This window comes from Fringilla coelebs, assembly GCF_963513975.1.
Source record: "Fringilla coelebs genome assembly, chromosome: 13".
Lineage (NCBI taxonomy): Eukaryota > Metazoa > Chordata > Aves > Passeriformes > Fringillidae > Fringilla > Fringilla coelebs.
Window position 1 is genome coordinate 19,098,270 of NC_140039.1, and position 17,255 is coordinate 19,115,524.

The 17,255-nt window shown below is 43.7% G+C and overlaps 1 protein-coding gene across 2 annotated transcripts in view; it reads right to left on the reverse strand.

The window, feature by feature from the left end:
• Positions 1-697: 697 nt before the first annotated feature.
• Positions 698-17,255, reverse strand: part of PDZRN3 (PDZ domain containing ring finger 3) — a gene marked incomplete at its 5' end in the record, with an annotated part of 128,638 nt that continues 112,080 nt past the window's right edge. For both annotated transcript variants that reach the window (XM_084214356.1, XM_084214357.1), the window contains 7 exons: positions 698-3,027; positions 3,938-4,054; positions 5,130-5,231; positions 6,062-6,124; positions 6,677-6,775; positions 13,946-14,033; positions 16,629-16,870. In XM_084214356.1, the coding sequence (XP_084070482.1) occupies positions 1,477-3,027; positions 3,938-4,054; positions 5,130-5,231; positions 6,062-6,124; positions 6,677-6,775; positions 13,946-14,033; positions 16,629-16,870 (2,262 nt within the window). In that variant the 3' untranslated portion in view covers positions 698-1,476. The remainder of the gene's footprint in view (positions 3,028-3,937; positions 4,055-5,129; positions 5,232-6,061; positions 6,125-6,676; positions 6,776-13,945; positions 14,034-16,628; positions 16,871-17,255) is intronic.

Sequence of the window (17,255 nt, forward strand, 5' to 3'; positions counted from 1 at the left end):
TCAAGGAAAAAGGGAGAGGGCATGGAGAATCTGGGAACTATTCATAGTGATTCTACATCACTTAATCCGGCAGAATATTCCAATTTATATCGGAATTCTTAATCAGAAATAGAAAACACAGAAAGCAATGTCATATCTCATTGACACCTCTGTTATTTTTTCACCATCTCCTTTAATTTGTATATCTATTTGCTTTAGTTTTTATATGCTTTAATTTATATATTGTCTGGTTTTAATGCAAAGCCCCACTGAAGGCTGTAGGTGGGGTTTATACACCACAAAGAAACCACAAACCAAAGCAAAGCAGGAGAGCAGAAGTTCTATTTCTTTCTTACAAGTCACCTTAAATGCCTTGTGAGCTGAAGATAGGCATTGCTTGATTTTACTCTTGATATTCCTTGTGCTTCTCCCTTGTCTCTTCCCTCTAGAAAACCCAAATCCAAATTCCCCCCAAAGTCAGGATGCCAGTTATTCCCTCAGGTTTGGCTCCAGTGGCTGTCCAGGCATTTCTGCAGCACACGAGCTGCACTCCATAAAATTATATTCTAGTTGGTGAAACCAGAAGGGAATAAAAAGAATTTAAAGTAGTTTGAAATATAAAACAATAATTTATTTGACTTCATTTTACTTGTTAACGTTTGTAGCTAATGATGATTTCATGAAACTGCTTTTATAATTCAATACATTCAAATCTATAAAGCAAACAGTTACTACCATGGGCTTTTCAAATTCCACAAACTGTCTTATATAAACAAATTAGCTGTACATGCACGTTTCTTCAATAGGTTGCAACATTTGCAAACATGCTTTAAAATCCTTTAAAGCTGCATAATAGTGTACTTGGCCTCAGGCTTTTCAGATGAAACCTCTATACTTCTTTCAGAAACCTTAAAGAGAAAAATGTTTAAATGTTGAGCATAACTCTAAAAACCGCTGTTTGATAAATGTTAAATATTACAAGAGAATGATTCTAATTCTGAGTTTAAACCTTGAGCTAAGTATTGATAAACAGCACTCTGTGTAGAAGTGAACAACAGCAAAATAATATCACAAAATATGGTTTCACAAACAAAAATACATATGTGCAGTTGCTCTTGTGGGTTTCTTGCATTTTTTTTTTTTTTAGGTAAAGAAAAGCACGGGTACCTTTTAATATGAATATAGTTTAAGCAAATTACCTGTGTAAGTATGGTTAATACAATTCTGATATTTAAACACTTCATGTAAAAGGTAACAAGTAAAAAAGTACAATCAGTACTCCAAAAAGCACTGCTAATATTGCCTTTGAAGGAGATGGGCAAGCTTCCTCCCCACTGCAGAATGGAGATCCTGGCACCCACGGCTGTAGAGTTCAGTATTTGAACTATAAACTCAGTGACTGTATCTTATATACAAAAATCTTGCCACATTGAACGAGGCATGGATTCCTACCCCACTGGTAGTGTTTTATGTACATAATTTAGCACTGGGGATGGATTATACAGTAGTCACTGACAGGAAGGAATTGTACACCCGCGTGCCGTCCGGTGACTTTGTTCCGTGGGTTAGCAGTTCTTGGATCGTCATCCAATTGTCAAATATTTTTTTATTTCTCTTCTTCATCATTTTTTTGTGGCTCAGTTCAATGATGTTCATCTCCTTCTTCTCCTCTGCACCTTGCTGCTCCTTCAAGCACTCTAACCTGCTCTGCATCATGAACTCCCGCCGCCTCCTCTGCTCCTTGGCTTTCACCAAGTGCTGCTTCCTCTCCTCCTTGCTCCAGTACCGGCCCATCTTCATCTCACTGATGGCATCATCATCCGTGGTCATCCCACTGCGCTCCTCCTTGATCTTTATGGCCCTTTCCCTCAGCAGCCTGTCCCTCACCGGCCTCTTGGTGATGTAGCGCGTCCCGTCGCTCCTGACCTTGACCTTCCACTCCATCCTGGGCTCGCTCTGCCCCGAGGCCAAGTCCTTGCACATACTCACCAGGCTCATCTGGCTCTGGGCGTACTCCACGGCGGATTTCTGCTGGATCAGCTGCATGTAGCTCTGGTAGTGCTGGGCGTGGGCAGGGATGTGAGCGTGTTTGTAGGGCGAGTGGTGGTAGGGGGACACGTAGGAGCCCGAGGGCTTCTGACCGTGAGTGGGGCTTTTGTTGCCGTCGCTGCCTTTCCTCTCCTTGCTCTCCAGCTGCTTGCCAGGGTCGGCATCTTTAGCAGAGGCGTGGCACTTACCAGCACCTGATTCTTGGCTCTCTGAGCCAGCAAACAAATTCTTTTGGGAGACATTATAGGCCACTGCCCCCTCGTTGCCTTGGCAGCCGACGCCTTCGGCGGTTCTGCGCAGGGAATTGTCGGGGGAGATCTCCAGCGTCAGCGGCGTGCTGCGGCAGCTCTCGCCCGTGTTGTAGGCACTGGAGCTGTCCTTGTCGGACTTCTCGGGCAGCTCGGTGATGTCTGAGAGCTCGTGCCTGCGCAGGTCAATGCTGGTGTTGTAGTTTCGGAAGCCGCTGTTGTGCAGCATCCAGGGCTCCCGGTACTGCTCCTTCAGCTGCTGCATTTTGTGGGCCCGCACGATGTTCAGGCACTCCAGCTCGATGTTGCGCAGCTCCTCGTTGAGCATCTCCAGCTCTCTGTCCACACTCTCTTGGTCGCTTTTGCTCATCTCCAGGGTGCTGTTATGGTAGTACAGGCTGTAGGGGTTGGCAGACTTCACCTGGCACTTCAGCTCCAGCAGCTCCCGGAACCGCTCACACTCGTCCACGGGGATGCCGAGGAAGTCGACGTCGGTGCAGTCGGCTGAGATGAAGGACTCGTTGCTGAACTGCATGTCCCCGCTTCCCAGGGTGTCGTGGCTGTAGGTCAGCTTCTTCTGGCTCCCCAAGGTGTTGGAGGAGGTGGTGTGATCGTCCCCGTTGTTCTCCTGCTCGGAGCTCTCGTCGTTGCGAGTGCTGTCGTCCGTGCGCCCCACGCCGCTGTCCTTCTCGTGCTGGTTGGACAAAATCGTGGCTGTGTCTGTGGTGCCTCCATCCTCCTCGTGCTTCTTCTAACAACAGAAACAGCAGGACACAAAGAAAAATTATTGCAAGCACGTGAAACCTTTCAAGGTGTTTATTTTAAAATATTTCACCTAATCTGTCACTTTTTACACTTTGTGTGTCCTATATGGAAATAGTATTATTGAGAACTCAGAGAAAAGGTGGCCAAGCCCTCAGCCTGCTGTGGATGTCCTTTTCAGAAGAACCTGAGGTCTGGGTTTCACCAATGCAGCAACAGTGGTAGAAGTCACATTTTCAAAATGTTTCTGCTCCCATTTAGGTGCACAACGATATCCAGTTGTCCTGCAGTGCCTAAGTGAGAGCATGACTCCTAACAACATGGGGATGGCACAGAGGATGCAGAGTTCTAGAAAATTTTAGGAAAAAAGTCTAGGCAAAAATTGAGAAACTGCTTTAATCATAGCAGAATTATGGAGAATATAAGCCCTGTATCTCTGGCCCTGCATAAAATTTGTAATGTAAAAACTTTTTCTTAGGCTTTTCCCCCTTGTACAGGTCTTCAGTCATTTGCCTGAGTTGTCCATTTGGGTTTCCAGGGTTTGGGAGACTATTTCCAGTCTGTGCACACACATGAAATAGGAGATTCTGTAAATCACCTCTCTGCCTGCTCTAGCCACCACACACCCAGTACTCTTCTCAGTGACCACAGTGATAAGGGATTTCCCAGAATTGTGATCATGTTGTTGGAAAGGGCAAAGCACAAAAGGTACTATTTTAAAACATCTTAGTCCCTGAGATGAAGCTGTGGAGAGCCATGTAATATCTTGATTTTACAGAAAGTCCTTTTGCCTTCATCTCAAGTGTCACTTGAGACACCAAGAATATTCAGCCAAGCTCAATATTGAATATTGAGTGCAGTGGGAATTTTGACAGCCCTGCACACCAGAAGGGCAGTACCTGCTGAAGCATGCTGGCAGTAAATTGCATTGCCTGGTGGTGCTGTTCCTCTAACATGTCCATGTGCAAGTCATCCAGAAAATCGTTTCTGTCATCATCCATCCATCCTTCATCCAGCTGTGTGAAAAGGCGGGGAAAAAACAAACCAATCATTGTCAAAAGAATGAAGAGTGACATAAATTACTGCTTTTCTTTGTGGACAGTGGTTGGGAAATCTCAGGAGATTCCTTCCTGTGACAGTGCTGCTGTGTCTTGGGAAGGAGCCTGTCCTTGTGCTAAGTGTGGGCATTGACTGTGCTACCTCCTCCCACAGCTGCCTCCATCTCCTAGAGCAGGGTTTTATCTTCAGCAGCTCTCTACATATGAAAAAACTCAGTCTTTTGATCCGTGGAAATACTTGTAAGAGTTGGGGCATTTTTGGTTTGTGCATAACCTGATTCAGATGTAAAAAAACACTCCAGAGCCCAAAGCTTGAACACGCCTCTTGTGAGGCAGCATCAAACTCCAGAAGGACAATCTGGCTGAGGTATACAGGACATTTTTACCCCCATTCCCAATTATCCTCACGGGAAAGATCAGAACTATCCAGGCTAGGAGGACAGTGATGATCCTGACCCGGTGTCTGCAGGTGCACTGGCAAGGGCTGCTCTCCCAACACCAGGAGCAGAGACAGATCAAACAATGCTGCTCCCGGCGGTTTGTTCTACACCTTTGTTGTGCTAATCCCTGCTCTACAAAGGGATCTGGTTCAACCTTTTATTGCAGCTCAGGAGGCTTCTTGACAGTATTCAAGTACTTTAAGAGATTGTGTATGAAGGGCTAAATAATAGGTGTTTTAATGAATGAATAATCAATAGCTATAGGAATTAGAGTTCAGCATGTTCTTCAGAACTGTGGCTCGAAACCATTCATAATCCCTTGCACTGATGTTTGTAATAGCACTGCAGCACAAATAAATCACCAAATGTCTCAGAAATTGAATTTTAATATAAAATATATATGTAAGTACCACGACTGCTGAATTCCATTATTTTAGACCACATAAATATATATTTGCAGTCCAAGTATATAATATGGTTTTAGGTAGATCTGGTAGATTTAGACAGGTTAAACAATTTGAAAGAATTGCTTTCTACAAAACAGCACCTGCTTTAATTAAGACTCAAGTGAGGGTTTTTTGTTGCTACTGTACCTGAATTTCTGGTCTTGCCACAAGCAAGGAGATATTCTTGCTCTCCTCACTGGAGAGAAGCGCCACAGCTTCCTCTCGGTTCTGCACCTCGATGCCATTGATCTTTAAAGAAAAAACATCACCATGAAGGGTTTCCATAGGGGCCCCTGGGTGCTGCTGTGCCCAGCTCCATGGGAATGCTCAGCTGGATGGATCCACAAACACATCCCCAGCCTTGTGCAGAGTGGTGCTGGCAGTGTGGTGGTTTGGAGATGTGATGGTGTTACACTCCCCGGCATGGATGGTGCAGAGCCTTGGTAGGAGGGCAGGGAATGGCGTTCTGGGGTTTAGGACAGTGGAGTTCTGGGGCTTAGGACACTGGAGTTACAGGGTTTAGGACACTGGAGTTCTGGGGCTTAGGACACTGAAATTCTGGGGTTTAAGACACCATAGTTCTGGGGTTTAGGACACTGAAATTCTGGGGTTAAGGACACTGGAATTCTGAGGTTTAGGACACTGGAGTTCCGGGGTTTAGGGCATTGGAGTTCTGGGGTTTAAGACACTGACATTCTGGGGTTTAGGACACTGGAGTTCTGGGGCTTAGGACACTGAAATTCTGGGGTTTAGGACACTGGAATTCTGGGGTTTAGGACACTGGAATTCTGGGGTTTAGGACACTGGAGTTCCGGGGTTTAGGACACTGGAGTTCTAGGGTTTAGGACACTGGAGTTCTGGGGTTTAGGACACTGACATTCTGTGGTTTAGGACAGTGTAATTCTGGGGTTTAGAACACTGAAATTCTGTGGTTTAGGACAGTGTAATTCTGGGATTTAGAACACTGGGATTCTGGGGTTTAGGACACTGGAGTTCTGGGGTTTAGGACACTGGAGTTCTGGGGTTTAGGACACTAGAGTTCTGGGGTTTAGGACACCTGGAGCATTTCCCACAGGTACCTGGATGATGCGATCCCCTTCCCTCAGCCGCCCGTCCTTCGCTGCGATGCTGTTGGGATCAATCTGCAAAATAAGAGAACTCTGAGTGCTCTGCAGGTTTGGGAGCTCACTGTTCACCTTCCCTTATTTCCTGGGTGGTGCATGTCAATGGCAAGGTTTAGATTTAATTATGAGTTTCTTTCCCCAAATTGGTGCAATTAATTTGAAAAGGCTCTGCATGGTGAAAAAACGTTGCTGTATAAAATGCTACTTTTTTCATGGAAAGGGACAAGGAGAGAGAAATGGGCCCCAGATGTTTGCAAATAAAAGTGTGTGGGCTTTTCTGTAATTTATATTGTTTCAGGAATAATCAAGAATAAAAAATTAAAGGGGGAATACATGAAAATACTCTGAAGGCATCATCTGAAATAGAACATTGTTAATATAATGAAATTTGACTTCAGTGGGAGCAGGACTGCACTCAGTTTGGAGAAAAGGAAAATAATTAGATTTCTTCCAATTACTGCATTTTGGCTGTTTATCCAGCACGGTACAAACAGAGGATAAATGTCTTAACTGCCCAACAATGCAGCTGGAAAGACAAATGGTATGCTATGGAAGGCAGCTCAATCTTACCTCACTCACATAAATACCCATGTCATCTTCATCATCTGTCCTGTAACAGACAGTGAGGCCAAGCTTGTCCTGGCTGTTCACTCTGTGTAAATCCACTTCCTGGGGTTAAAAAAAAAAAAAAAAAAAAGGAAAACATATTGTCAGTGAGACACTGGTGACTGATGGAAGCAATTTTTCAAATGCAATGAAAATATTTTGTTTAAGTGATATAGTGGATGTCTTTTGATTTCACTTGTAGACGAGGTTAACTTACTGAGCAAAACGTGATTCTATGCAGACAATCAATACCTGGGACATTTTTGACCCTTCAATCAATGGGAAGTCATTTTGAAAATAGACCTTTTATTGATCTTAAGGAAGAAAAATTACCTATATTTCATGTAGTGCTAAGACTTCAAAGGCTACAATACTTATAAAGGATGATTTCAATATTTGTCACAGCTGGTACATATTTCCTCATAAGCACTGTAATTCTCTGGCTTTTAAGAAAAAAAACTAATACTCTATTACTTTAAATTGTATAATTTTCATGAAGTCATCTAATAAATTTCTCAAAAGTGTGACTGTAGATCAATATATCGTCAGCAAAGCATTTGGTATTGGTAACAGAAACATAATGAGCATTTCAGTATCTTGCAAGTGTTTGCTTTCAGCAGGTCATGGTGGTCTTGTTAATCTCAGAGACATTTAACCCATCTTAAAAATGTATGTTCTTCCTCTATGCTTTTTATTTCCACGAGGAATTCCAGGGGGTTATTAATTTTTTTTGCTGTGTTTGACACTGGCTGGTAGGAAGGGCTGTAAAACCCACGGAGATAGCCCCAGGCTGGGGGATGTTCCTGGCTGCTGACCATCCCTGTGGCATCTTTCAGTCCTGCCTTTTTGCCTCTGAGGGAAATCCTGGGGGTTTAAGGTGTTCAACCAAGGGATTGTGGCTGCTGGGCTGGTCCTGAGGATGCTGCCTGGGGAGGAAGGGGTTTGCAGCACGGGCAGAGGTGTGTTTTTACCCTGGAGCTGTGTTTGTACCTCCTCAGGTGAGAGGAGTGAGTGAGGCTTGGCAAAGCCCTGCTCCTCCTCGGGCCAGGCAGATCTGGGCTCTGCTGAAATGGAAAAGTGGGAGCAGGCAAAGGGACACAGAGGGACCCGAGAGCTGTCCCAGCCCTGGGACAGACCCTGCACCTTCTGTGAGCGCCTGGACCTGCCATTCCAGTCCTGACAACACAGCTCCTTCTCCCTGGCAGCTCTGCTGCTGTGCCATTTGGAAGGGGCAGGACAATAAAACAAGCTGATATGAATAATTTATTGGTGTGTCTGGCTGACAGCTGCCAAGATCAGCAATCTCGTGTTATTTACTTGTCAACATGTGTAATTTCTTTTTTTTTTCCCCCCTAAAGAAGCGTAGCTGTAAATGTCAGTGACATTTCAGCTGGTATTTAAGTGGTTTCAATCAATAGTATCCATGGTGAACTGCTGTGCTTTTTTTCCCCCCCTCTCTTTTGTTACTTAAAGGTTTGAACACAATGCTTTAATAGCGGGGTTTTCTTCACATTTCTAAAGCTTTGGAGCTTTCTAGAGAGGAGATGGAGATTCTTCAGAAGAAAGATGAGACAAAGTGGATTCTGTTCTGATCTCAGCTGATCCTCCAGAAAGTCACTGCAGACAATGGGTTTATCCTGCATTTACCCTTGGAGTGAGCTGGGGGTGAGGTGGGAATTTGTGGACTGAGCCTAATTCAGACCCAGAACGACTCCCATATTCCCTGCAAACTTAAACAAAAAAGTTTCATTATCTTCAGGAATGCTTTTATATTCACTTGAAAACGTGGCAAAAAATTTCCAGTGGGGCTCATTCTACTGTTTATCATACTGGCATTGAAAAAATATATATATAATGTTAAAAACCCCCCACAAAACCAAACAGAACTATATAGTGACTTTAGTTATTGATTAAATAGATCCTGAGTAACTACAAACACTTGGAGTGGAAGGAAAAGAGGAAGCAAGCTTTTATTTGCATCCTTACTTGCCACATGTTTTTACTAACAATGGGTGGTTTTCCAACAGTGTAAAACTATAAAGGCTATAATAATTAAAAATAAAGCACAGGTTTGTTTATATTTAATTTGTACCATTTGAGATGTCACCTGTGATATACTGGAAGGTAATAAATCATCTGGTGAATTAAATAATATCTATTTTGAAATATATATTTTACATCTATAAATAGAAATATATAAATATTTATATATGTATAAATATATTTATATATTTTGAATATATATTTTGAAAGGAAAAAAGCTGTCTGTTGTATAAAAACACACAGAGATAAAGCAGCAAGAAAAGCTAGAGCAGAAAAAATTTATAGAGCAGGTACTTAGAACCTGAATTTTTATGAGTAATTAGTTGACAGACTTACTCTTGAGTACAATCCCTCTAGTCCTTGGTAGGAAGAGAGAAAGTGGATTTGATGCTACCCAAATATGATAATTTTATGAACTTAAACTTAGGAACAGCTGCTTTCTGTGTGTCTTTGCGTCAGTGAAGTTTTAATATAATCATAAAGGTTTGAAATATTTGAGAGATAAAAGTGTGCAATTCCAGTTGGAGTTGAAGAATCAACACCAGAGTCTTCAAAGCAAAGGTTATTTTCCATATTCAGAGGCAAGTCTGTGTAATGCAGAGATACATGAAAGGGGAAAACAGAAAACTGGCACCTGCAAGCACAGGTATTATGGCAGCTTGAGTAATTGTACCAGGAATTAATTAAACAGAGGAAAATTAATATGGGCCTGGAGGAGTTTAAAAGTGTAACTTCCTGCGTTTGCAATGCCACAGGACTTTGCATTTCTTACACTTCTGTCTCGGGGCTGCCCTCCTGGGCAGTGCCAGGGGCACTCTGAGGTTATCCCACAGAGTGGGAATGCTGGGGCTGGGTTAGTGGGATAAAGGTGAAAATTCCATCCATGACAATTTTTACACTCGCAGATAATTCAAATCTGCTTCTTCAGATCAGGTAAAAGTGACATTTTGAGAGATGTTCAAAGGAGGATTTGGATGCTCTTTCAAAATAGTCTGTGCAAGAGAAGTGTCTGAAAGATTATTGGCTCCTCATCAAATGCAGAGCCAAGGAGGGCTCACAGAGCTGGTTGCTGAAATCCATCTGGCATTTACAGCAAGACAAGAAGAAATGAACATGCCCTGTGACATTATACCTGCAACCACTCATCATAATGAATTAGGAGCAAGTGATAATAGTAAATTAACCTCTATAAGCTCAGAAGATCCTTCATTTGCAGAGGATTATTGAATTATTGTACTGCTGATTTAGAATTATGGCCTGCCTGCAGATTTATAAAAATCAGAGTCCTTTCTCTAACAAGACAGAAATGAGCAGTAGAGATCTGAAATGACAGCAGTGGGTAAGAATAGTTCAGTCACTCAGAAAGCCTCACCCACAGCTTGCATGATAAGTGCTCTGTCCTTCTCCCTCTCTCTGTAAAATGTGGTGGATTTTTTTTTCTGTGCTGACCTCTGCCATACCTGACCAGCAGGGTTCCCTTTTTTGTGCTTCCTTTTGCTAGGTTTCACGCAGAAAAGAAAGTCAGGGAAAGAAATAAATATAAATATCTATTTTCTTTTATACTGCATAAGGCTCTCTCGCTACTTTTTGGCAACTGACCCTGCCAGAGCAGGAGGGAAAATCTTCTTCATGCTTTCTTGAACCTAAGGAAGTAATCTGTACTTTTGTATTTTCATATCAAAGTGGTTTTCAACATAGGTAAATGGAAAAGAATCCCACCCTTTCCCTTTTCAAAGGAGAAAAGGCTATAAGCCAGATTTTCCTTCCAAAATTCTCTGCTCTAGAGAAGCAGAACTCTACCTGGAGGTTTCTGTGGCAGCCCAGCTCTGTGATGGGGATCCTCTGTCATTCCACAGAGGCTGACCAGCTTTAATCCCCAGCGGTGCTGGGGAAGGCTGAAGGGAAGTGTTTCCCACCCTGATGAAAAGAGGTTTGGGATGGCTCAGTGAGATAACTTGGAGGATGCCAGGCTCTCTGCCAAGCCCATGGGCAGAGCTCCACAGCTCAGACCTTTCTCACACAGCACAACGTGCCGAGGCCAGGCTGGAAACCTCCAGAGAGCTGAGGCAGGACAACTTTTCAGTGCTGGCTTGTGAGCCAGATGAAATGTTTTACCACTTTTGCGTTTGTTCCAAACAGAGAACACACAAATATTTGTGTTAGAAAGTACAGCTGTGAAGCTTTTTAAACCTTTCCATATTCAATCACTGCCTGAAGCAGGCCTGCTCAGGCTGCAGCTCTTTGTATTCCCAGACACAGCCATGCCTTGAGAAGCTCCTGATCTGTGCAGCTCCCTGCAGAGCAGGAGTTTTCATAGAGAAGAAATATATTCACATAAAAGATGCTTTGAAACGCTTTGTAAACCAGGATGGAATAAAAATTGCAGAGTGCCTGTGATGGAGCTTTCCAATTCTCATGTTCAGAGTTGCCTCTCACCCCCCTTGCAAACAGATTATTGGAGAAGGGAAAGAAAAGTTTCAACCAAAGCAGCAAAGCACAGCAAAAGTGAAACCCTGGTACTCAGCTTTTACTCTTGGTTTCCTAAAAGCAGTGGAGTATTAATTTCAGATCTTGAAGCACTTTATTTGTGCTCTGTGTGTCCATCTTTTGCTGATCAGCTGTTGTGGTTTCATGTTGGGAACACTGGGAGCTGTGCACTGGGTGGGCAAAAAGCTCTTTGAACGAGTTTGGTGTCCTCATTCAGTCTTTTGACAAGAATGCTTCATTTCTGTCCAAGACTGAGTGAGAGTATCAGAGGGAAATTTCTCAGCAGTAGCAAACATTTCATGTAATTTTCATCTGCAAGCTTCACTGACTTTCAGCTAACCATTCAGTTGAGTTCAGTTCTTTTCTTGGAAAGAAAGACCTACACACAAGTTGCATATTGGGGAGGGTGAAGACAGAAAGTCAAATGGGAGGGAACAGGCCCCTTTCTGATGTAGAATGTTCTCCTTTGTAATGTGAGAAAGTTCCCTGGCTTGGGCTGTGTCTGACAGCTGGACAGACTTGTTTGAATAAACATATTAATGCATAACACTGCTGGGGAATCCTGGAGTGACATTATTCTTCCTTTATGAGCCTGAAATGACTTCTAGCTGGGCCTCCGTGAAGAATGAATGTACTTTTAATTTATAATAAAATAGGAGTTCACGATTTAGTTCCTCTTTACTTGTGGCACGGAAACTTCAAAAGAAAAGAAATGGTATTTATTTATTTTTGTAGCAGACAATATATGGCAGTTACCTCTGAGTCATCAATTTTAAGACAAATGTTGAGATAAAACCGAGAATACAATTTTGGCACCTCAGCAATACTGCCAGCATAAATTCCTTCCTATGGATATTTACATTGGAGGTTCCTTGCGAACTTGGCTATTTCACCTTTTTTGTCTTGTTTGCTTGTTACAAATCACTAACCAGTCAGTTATAGACCATAAAAGTTTAGATGAGGAGCTTCTGATTTAAATTCAAAGCACATTTTATAGACATAGAAACCCAGAAGGCTGACTTGATGGCTTTCTTACTTTCGACATTCCTGCTGCAGTCAATGAAACAGTGCCTTTGTGGTCTTTTAAAACATATCTATCAAAAGGCAAACAAAAAAGCAACCAGCCAGTTGAGTCCCTGTTAGCACTTTGACCTTACCATTGATCACAGTCTTTACAATTTGAAGGGGAATCTTTAGTGGTTTTTAAGAAATACTATTAGGCTACAGAGACTTTGCTAATGTTCATCTGCCTGTGTTACTGAGCTGATCACCTTTGGCCATCGAGTACTATATCAATGTCACAATTATTAATGTTGTGGTTTAAGGCATATTAAGGTTTGGCTGCTGGAGTGCGTGTGTTCAAACTGTTTTCAGCTCAACTGGTTGACCTTCTAATGGAAACACTAGAATTTATCCATAATATTAGATTTCCTAAAAAGTAGATTTTGGAAAGATACTGGTAGAAAACACTGATTTCTTCTACACTTTCCTCTGAGACTGAAATCTAGATTGTATTTGTTTTTATTTAAGAGAGGAAAAAAAAAAAAGGGCCTTGTTTGAAAAGTAAGGCCTTGAAGTTTGCTAAGTAGCATTTGTTTTACTGGCACTTTGATTTTATCCTGCCTTTGATTTACGTTTGTATACAGAGATGAATTGCTACCAGATCCGCAGAATTTGAGAACAGCTTGCAAACTTTTTATGGGGTTTTAGTCCTTGATCCTGCAAACACTTTTATAGAAGGAAACAACCTGGTGCTCATGGAAGGGCTGAACTCTGCTCCCACTGAAGCTGTTGATAAATCTGCACTGGTTTCAGCAGAGCTTCAGGCAGGTCAGCACTGCTTGCTGTGACAAACAGGTGTTAGCAGGAGCAGGATCTAAGAAATCCAAAGTGCAAGCCAGCTCAGGGTATAAAATATTCTCTTACTGACGGTCTTGGGTGGATCAGCTGGGTCAGACATTGCTGGCTGTATTTAGAACTACTGGGATACTGTGCTGCTATTTATTACAAATAATTAAAACCACTTCACTGGGTCAGTACTGCTTAAGTATCTTCCAGAACTCCACAATTTCTGTGCTGCACCTTGAATGGTTGGGAGCAGGTTATTAAAATTAGGAATGAGAAAACTGAAGATGAACTTCTGATGGGATATACAAGCACTGAAACCAAAAGTGTCTTTTAAAGATTTGGCAGGGAAAAGGGCTTGCATACCTTCATGACTGGTTCAACTTTTATTATCTGTAATTTCATATGTATACATATGTCACTTAAGTAATGAAAAAGGGAGGAACAGCTTAATATAGTGGCAAATCTATCCTGGCCTTGTCTTGTAAACTTAACATGCTTCAAAATTATATGATCAAGAACATCTGTTTCTCAGCCAGGAAACATTTAAGGGAAACTCACACATTTTTACTGTGGTTATATGGAACAGGTCCTGCCACTCAGCAGAGCCTTTCAGATTTTCAGAAAGCCTAAATCAGCACACTTAAACAGAATTTAATTAAAGGAATCAATGACTTCATTATTTATGTTAGCTGAAGATCATCAGTGCCTGGCTCCCAGTTCAATGGAGTGATAAAGGTATCAGCAACTGGTGAACAATGTTATCACAAACATCTGCTTTGGAAAGTCTTTCCACTTTATGCAATTCAAAGACCTTGAGGTGCATATGGAAATGGAACAGTAACTCAGATTAAATACCTCTAATTCCAACTCATCCCGGTCCATTTCTTGATGAATTCCTCCCATGTAGTCATTTGGGTCGTAGTATTCATGCACGGATGGATGGCTGGGAAAGAAAAGGCATTTTTTAGGACAGCACTCAGGACTTTAGTGGAACTTGTTAATGCATTCCAAGCTTGTAGGGGAGATGATGGAGTGACCCCCACACCGAGGAGCTGCATGTGGTTAATTCTGTAAGCTACACCACTTACCCCAGTAAGTGTTTTAAATGAAAATTCCGTGTATTGTAGGAGGACAGCCTGCTGCTTTTTACTGCTTGAGCTCTCCCACACTTCCACTGCCTTTACTTTGGAAGATGTAAGCAGTGTAATGCTCTTGTGATCACTGCTTTCTGTGCTGGATTGTTTTATCTGCAGTGAAAGTGAACTCCCTGTAATTCTCTGTTAACTAGACACACATCTGAGGCTGTTTATGTAACAGCATCTGCTAATTGGCCAGGATAGTCAAGTTGTTAGAGGCAGGCAAGATTAATCTGAATGGAATTGGGAGAAGTGAGAGGAAACACGAGGAAAAAAATGACTTTGCTTTCATGTGCTGGGTGACAGCACAGCCAGAGAGCTGAGTGTGGCCCTGGCATGAGAAGGTGACCCAGGAGCTGGGATTGACAATTAATATGGAGTAATGCAGGCACATTGCAACCTAAATCACAGAATGATAAAATCGTGGGACAGTCTGGGGTGGAAGGCACCTTAAGGAAAATCTCATTCCAGCCCTGCCATGGGCAGGGACGCCTTCCACTAGACCAGGTGGCTCCAACCTGTCTTGGACACTTCCAGGGATGGGGCAGCTACAGCTTCTCTGGGCAACCTGTGCCAGGACCTCACCTCCCTCATAGGGAAGAATTTTTTCCTAAATGAGTCATCAGGAATGAATCCTGGCCATTTTCTACGTGCAGCTGGCAAGTCAGAGGTACTAAAAGCCCCTACTGCAGATGAGGCTGGGAGGTGCAGTGGAACAATCATGTCCTCTCCACAGGCTCCAAGCCCTGCTGTTTGCTCACTGCAAGCTCAAAGCTCCAGCCTTTTGTCGAGTGTTTCCACTAAATCGTGCTGCTTGGATTTGGAGTGGGCTGGGAATAGGTGGCTGTGCTGGAATGTCTCCTTCCAGCATCAGCAGGGAGAGGCATGAGAGGAACAGGCACTGCCATGGGAAGGTGCTGGCTCATGTGAAGGTTGCTGTGCTCTGAAGGCACTCGGGGCAGGGCAGGACCTGTGCCTGTTGGCAGCCAGACCCCTTTCCCAGGAGGGCAGGCAGGGATGTCTGGGGAGGTGCCCCGGGAGGGTGGGTGCACAGCAGCCCTGCTCTCACCGCCTGCAGGATCACCTCCAAACCTCAAAAAAGAGGAACTGCTGTGGCTTGAGCACATCAGCCTCTCACACACAGCCACTGAGAGGGTCAGAATCCTTTCCATTCCCTGTTCCCTGTGGAGATGCATGGCAGGATGACAGGCAATCTGCAGGGGCTCCTTGGGGAGCTGTTTTCCTCTCCAACAGCATGTGAGGGCGGGGGGTGTGTGCACCAGGAGATAATTGTCATTTGTATTTGTAAGTACAAAAGCATCAAATTACCATTAACAATAATTAAAATTTGATTCTAAAACATCCATGACAACACTGGTAAGTAATTTTAGTCCCAGAAAATAACTTATTCGAGTAACAGCGCTGCAGGGTTATAATAAAGTAATTAATACACTGGAACAGAATGCAGCGGCTCTTAGCATTACACAATTTATGGCAGCCATAAAAAATAAAGTTAAAACATAAGCAACCCAAAGAGGCAGCGAGAGGAATTACAAAATGCAATAACTTTATCCATCAAATGCCAGCAAAAAAAAAATGAGCTTTATGAGGCCATGTTGTGACTCAGTGGCATTGCTCATGTGAGTAATGTCTCACTAATGTGTACGAAAAATGAAAATGCTGTGAGTTATGGCTCAGTGGTGGATGTGTCCTGGCTGTTTCTGGGAGGACATGTTTACCAGAGAGCGAGGTGAGGTTGTGAACTCATAACACACCCCTATGGAACACAGGTGTGCAAACCCAGGGCACTGGGAATATTTCCCTGTCTGCTCTGGGGTGCCCTGACCCCCAGGGCAGCACTGACTCTGACCCTCATTCATGGAGAAAGACTCAAGAGAGACTGGAACCCACAAAAGTGTGAAATAGATTATAGAGAGCAGTGTAGGTGTGTCACTGGGTGAGAAATTGAGGGTTTGGGGTTTTTAGTGTGTTGTGGATGGCAGCAAGATGGAGGGCACAGGGTGTGGTCCTGGGTTTCTTCTTCATTCTTCTTCTTCCTCTTCTCCATGGGTTTGGGTGGCATTTTGTAATTGGGCAGAAAAGTCCCCATTGCAGCTCTGTGGGATCAGTTATTGGGGTAAAAGGGAAAATAATCCAGGTGTCAGCCCTTAATTGGATAGTTGAGTCTTAAAAGCCCTTGGAACAAGAGATTGTTGGCCATTTTGTGCCTTCTAATGAAAAGCTGCCGAACTCACAGCAGTGAGGCTGTTTCACTGATAAGAAATAACAAACACCTGAGTGTGAACATGAAACCCCATCTGGAGTGCCTTCAGTGCAGACCCAGAGAAAGCCAGGACTGGACCCACCCCAGGGAATCCCGAGGCTCAGAGGGCATCACTTACTCTTCGGGCAGCAGGAAGGGGTCCAGCCCGGGGACGGGCGGGCTGGGGGAGCCCATCTTGCTGAGGGCCAGGATGTGCTCGAAGGTGATGTCGGTCTGGGTGCCCACATCCACCAGCTGTGGCTCGTGGGCCTTGGCATGGGGGGCCCTCCTCAGCACCTGCACCACGATGGGCTCCTTGGCTGTCTTGAACGCCTCCACCGCCTGCTCGTGGGTGGCTTTGGACAGATCCTTCCCATTGACCTGTGGGGAGAAAGAGCAAAGCTGTCAGGGACACAGGCTCAGCTCCCAGCCATGCCAGCGATGCCTCAAGGTTCAGCTTTCATGTTTTCCAGGTTCTGGACTGCATTGGAACTCCAAATTTCATATAAAGTGTCAGCAAGGTCTCGTCACAGCTCAGTCCCACAGAACAATCCTTGTCCAGCCCAGAACCAAGGACACCACTGCAGGTCCAGCCCAAAAAGTGCAAACAGCAGGGGATGGAGGAGAGCAGCTGGGAGGGTGGGACTGCATCCCCTGGAGCTGGAACTGGACACTGAACCCAACATGGAAATGGACCAAAACTGATCAAAATATAATAATTGATGACACACCATCCATCTTGGGCAGAACCATGGTCAGGCTCTTG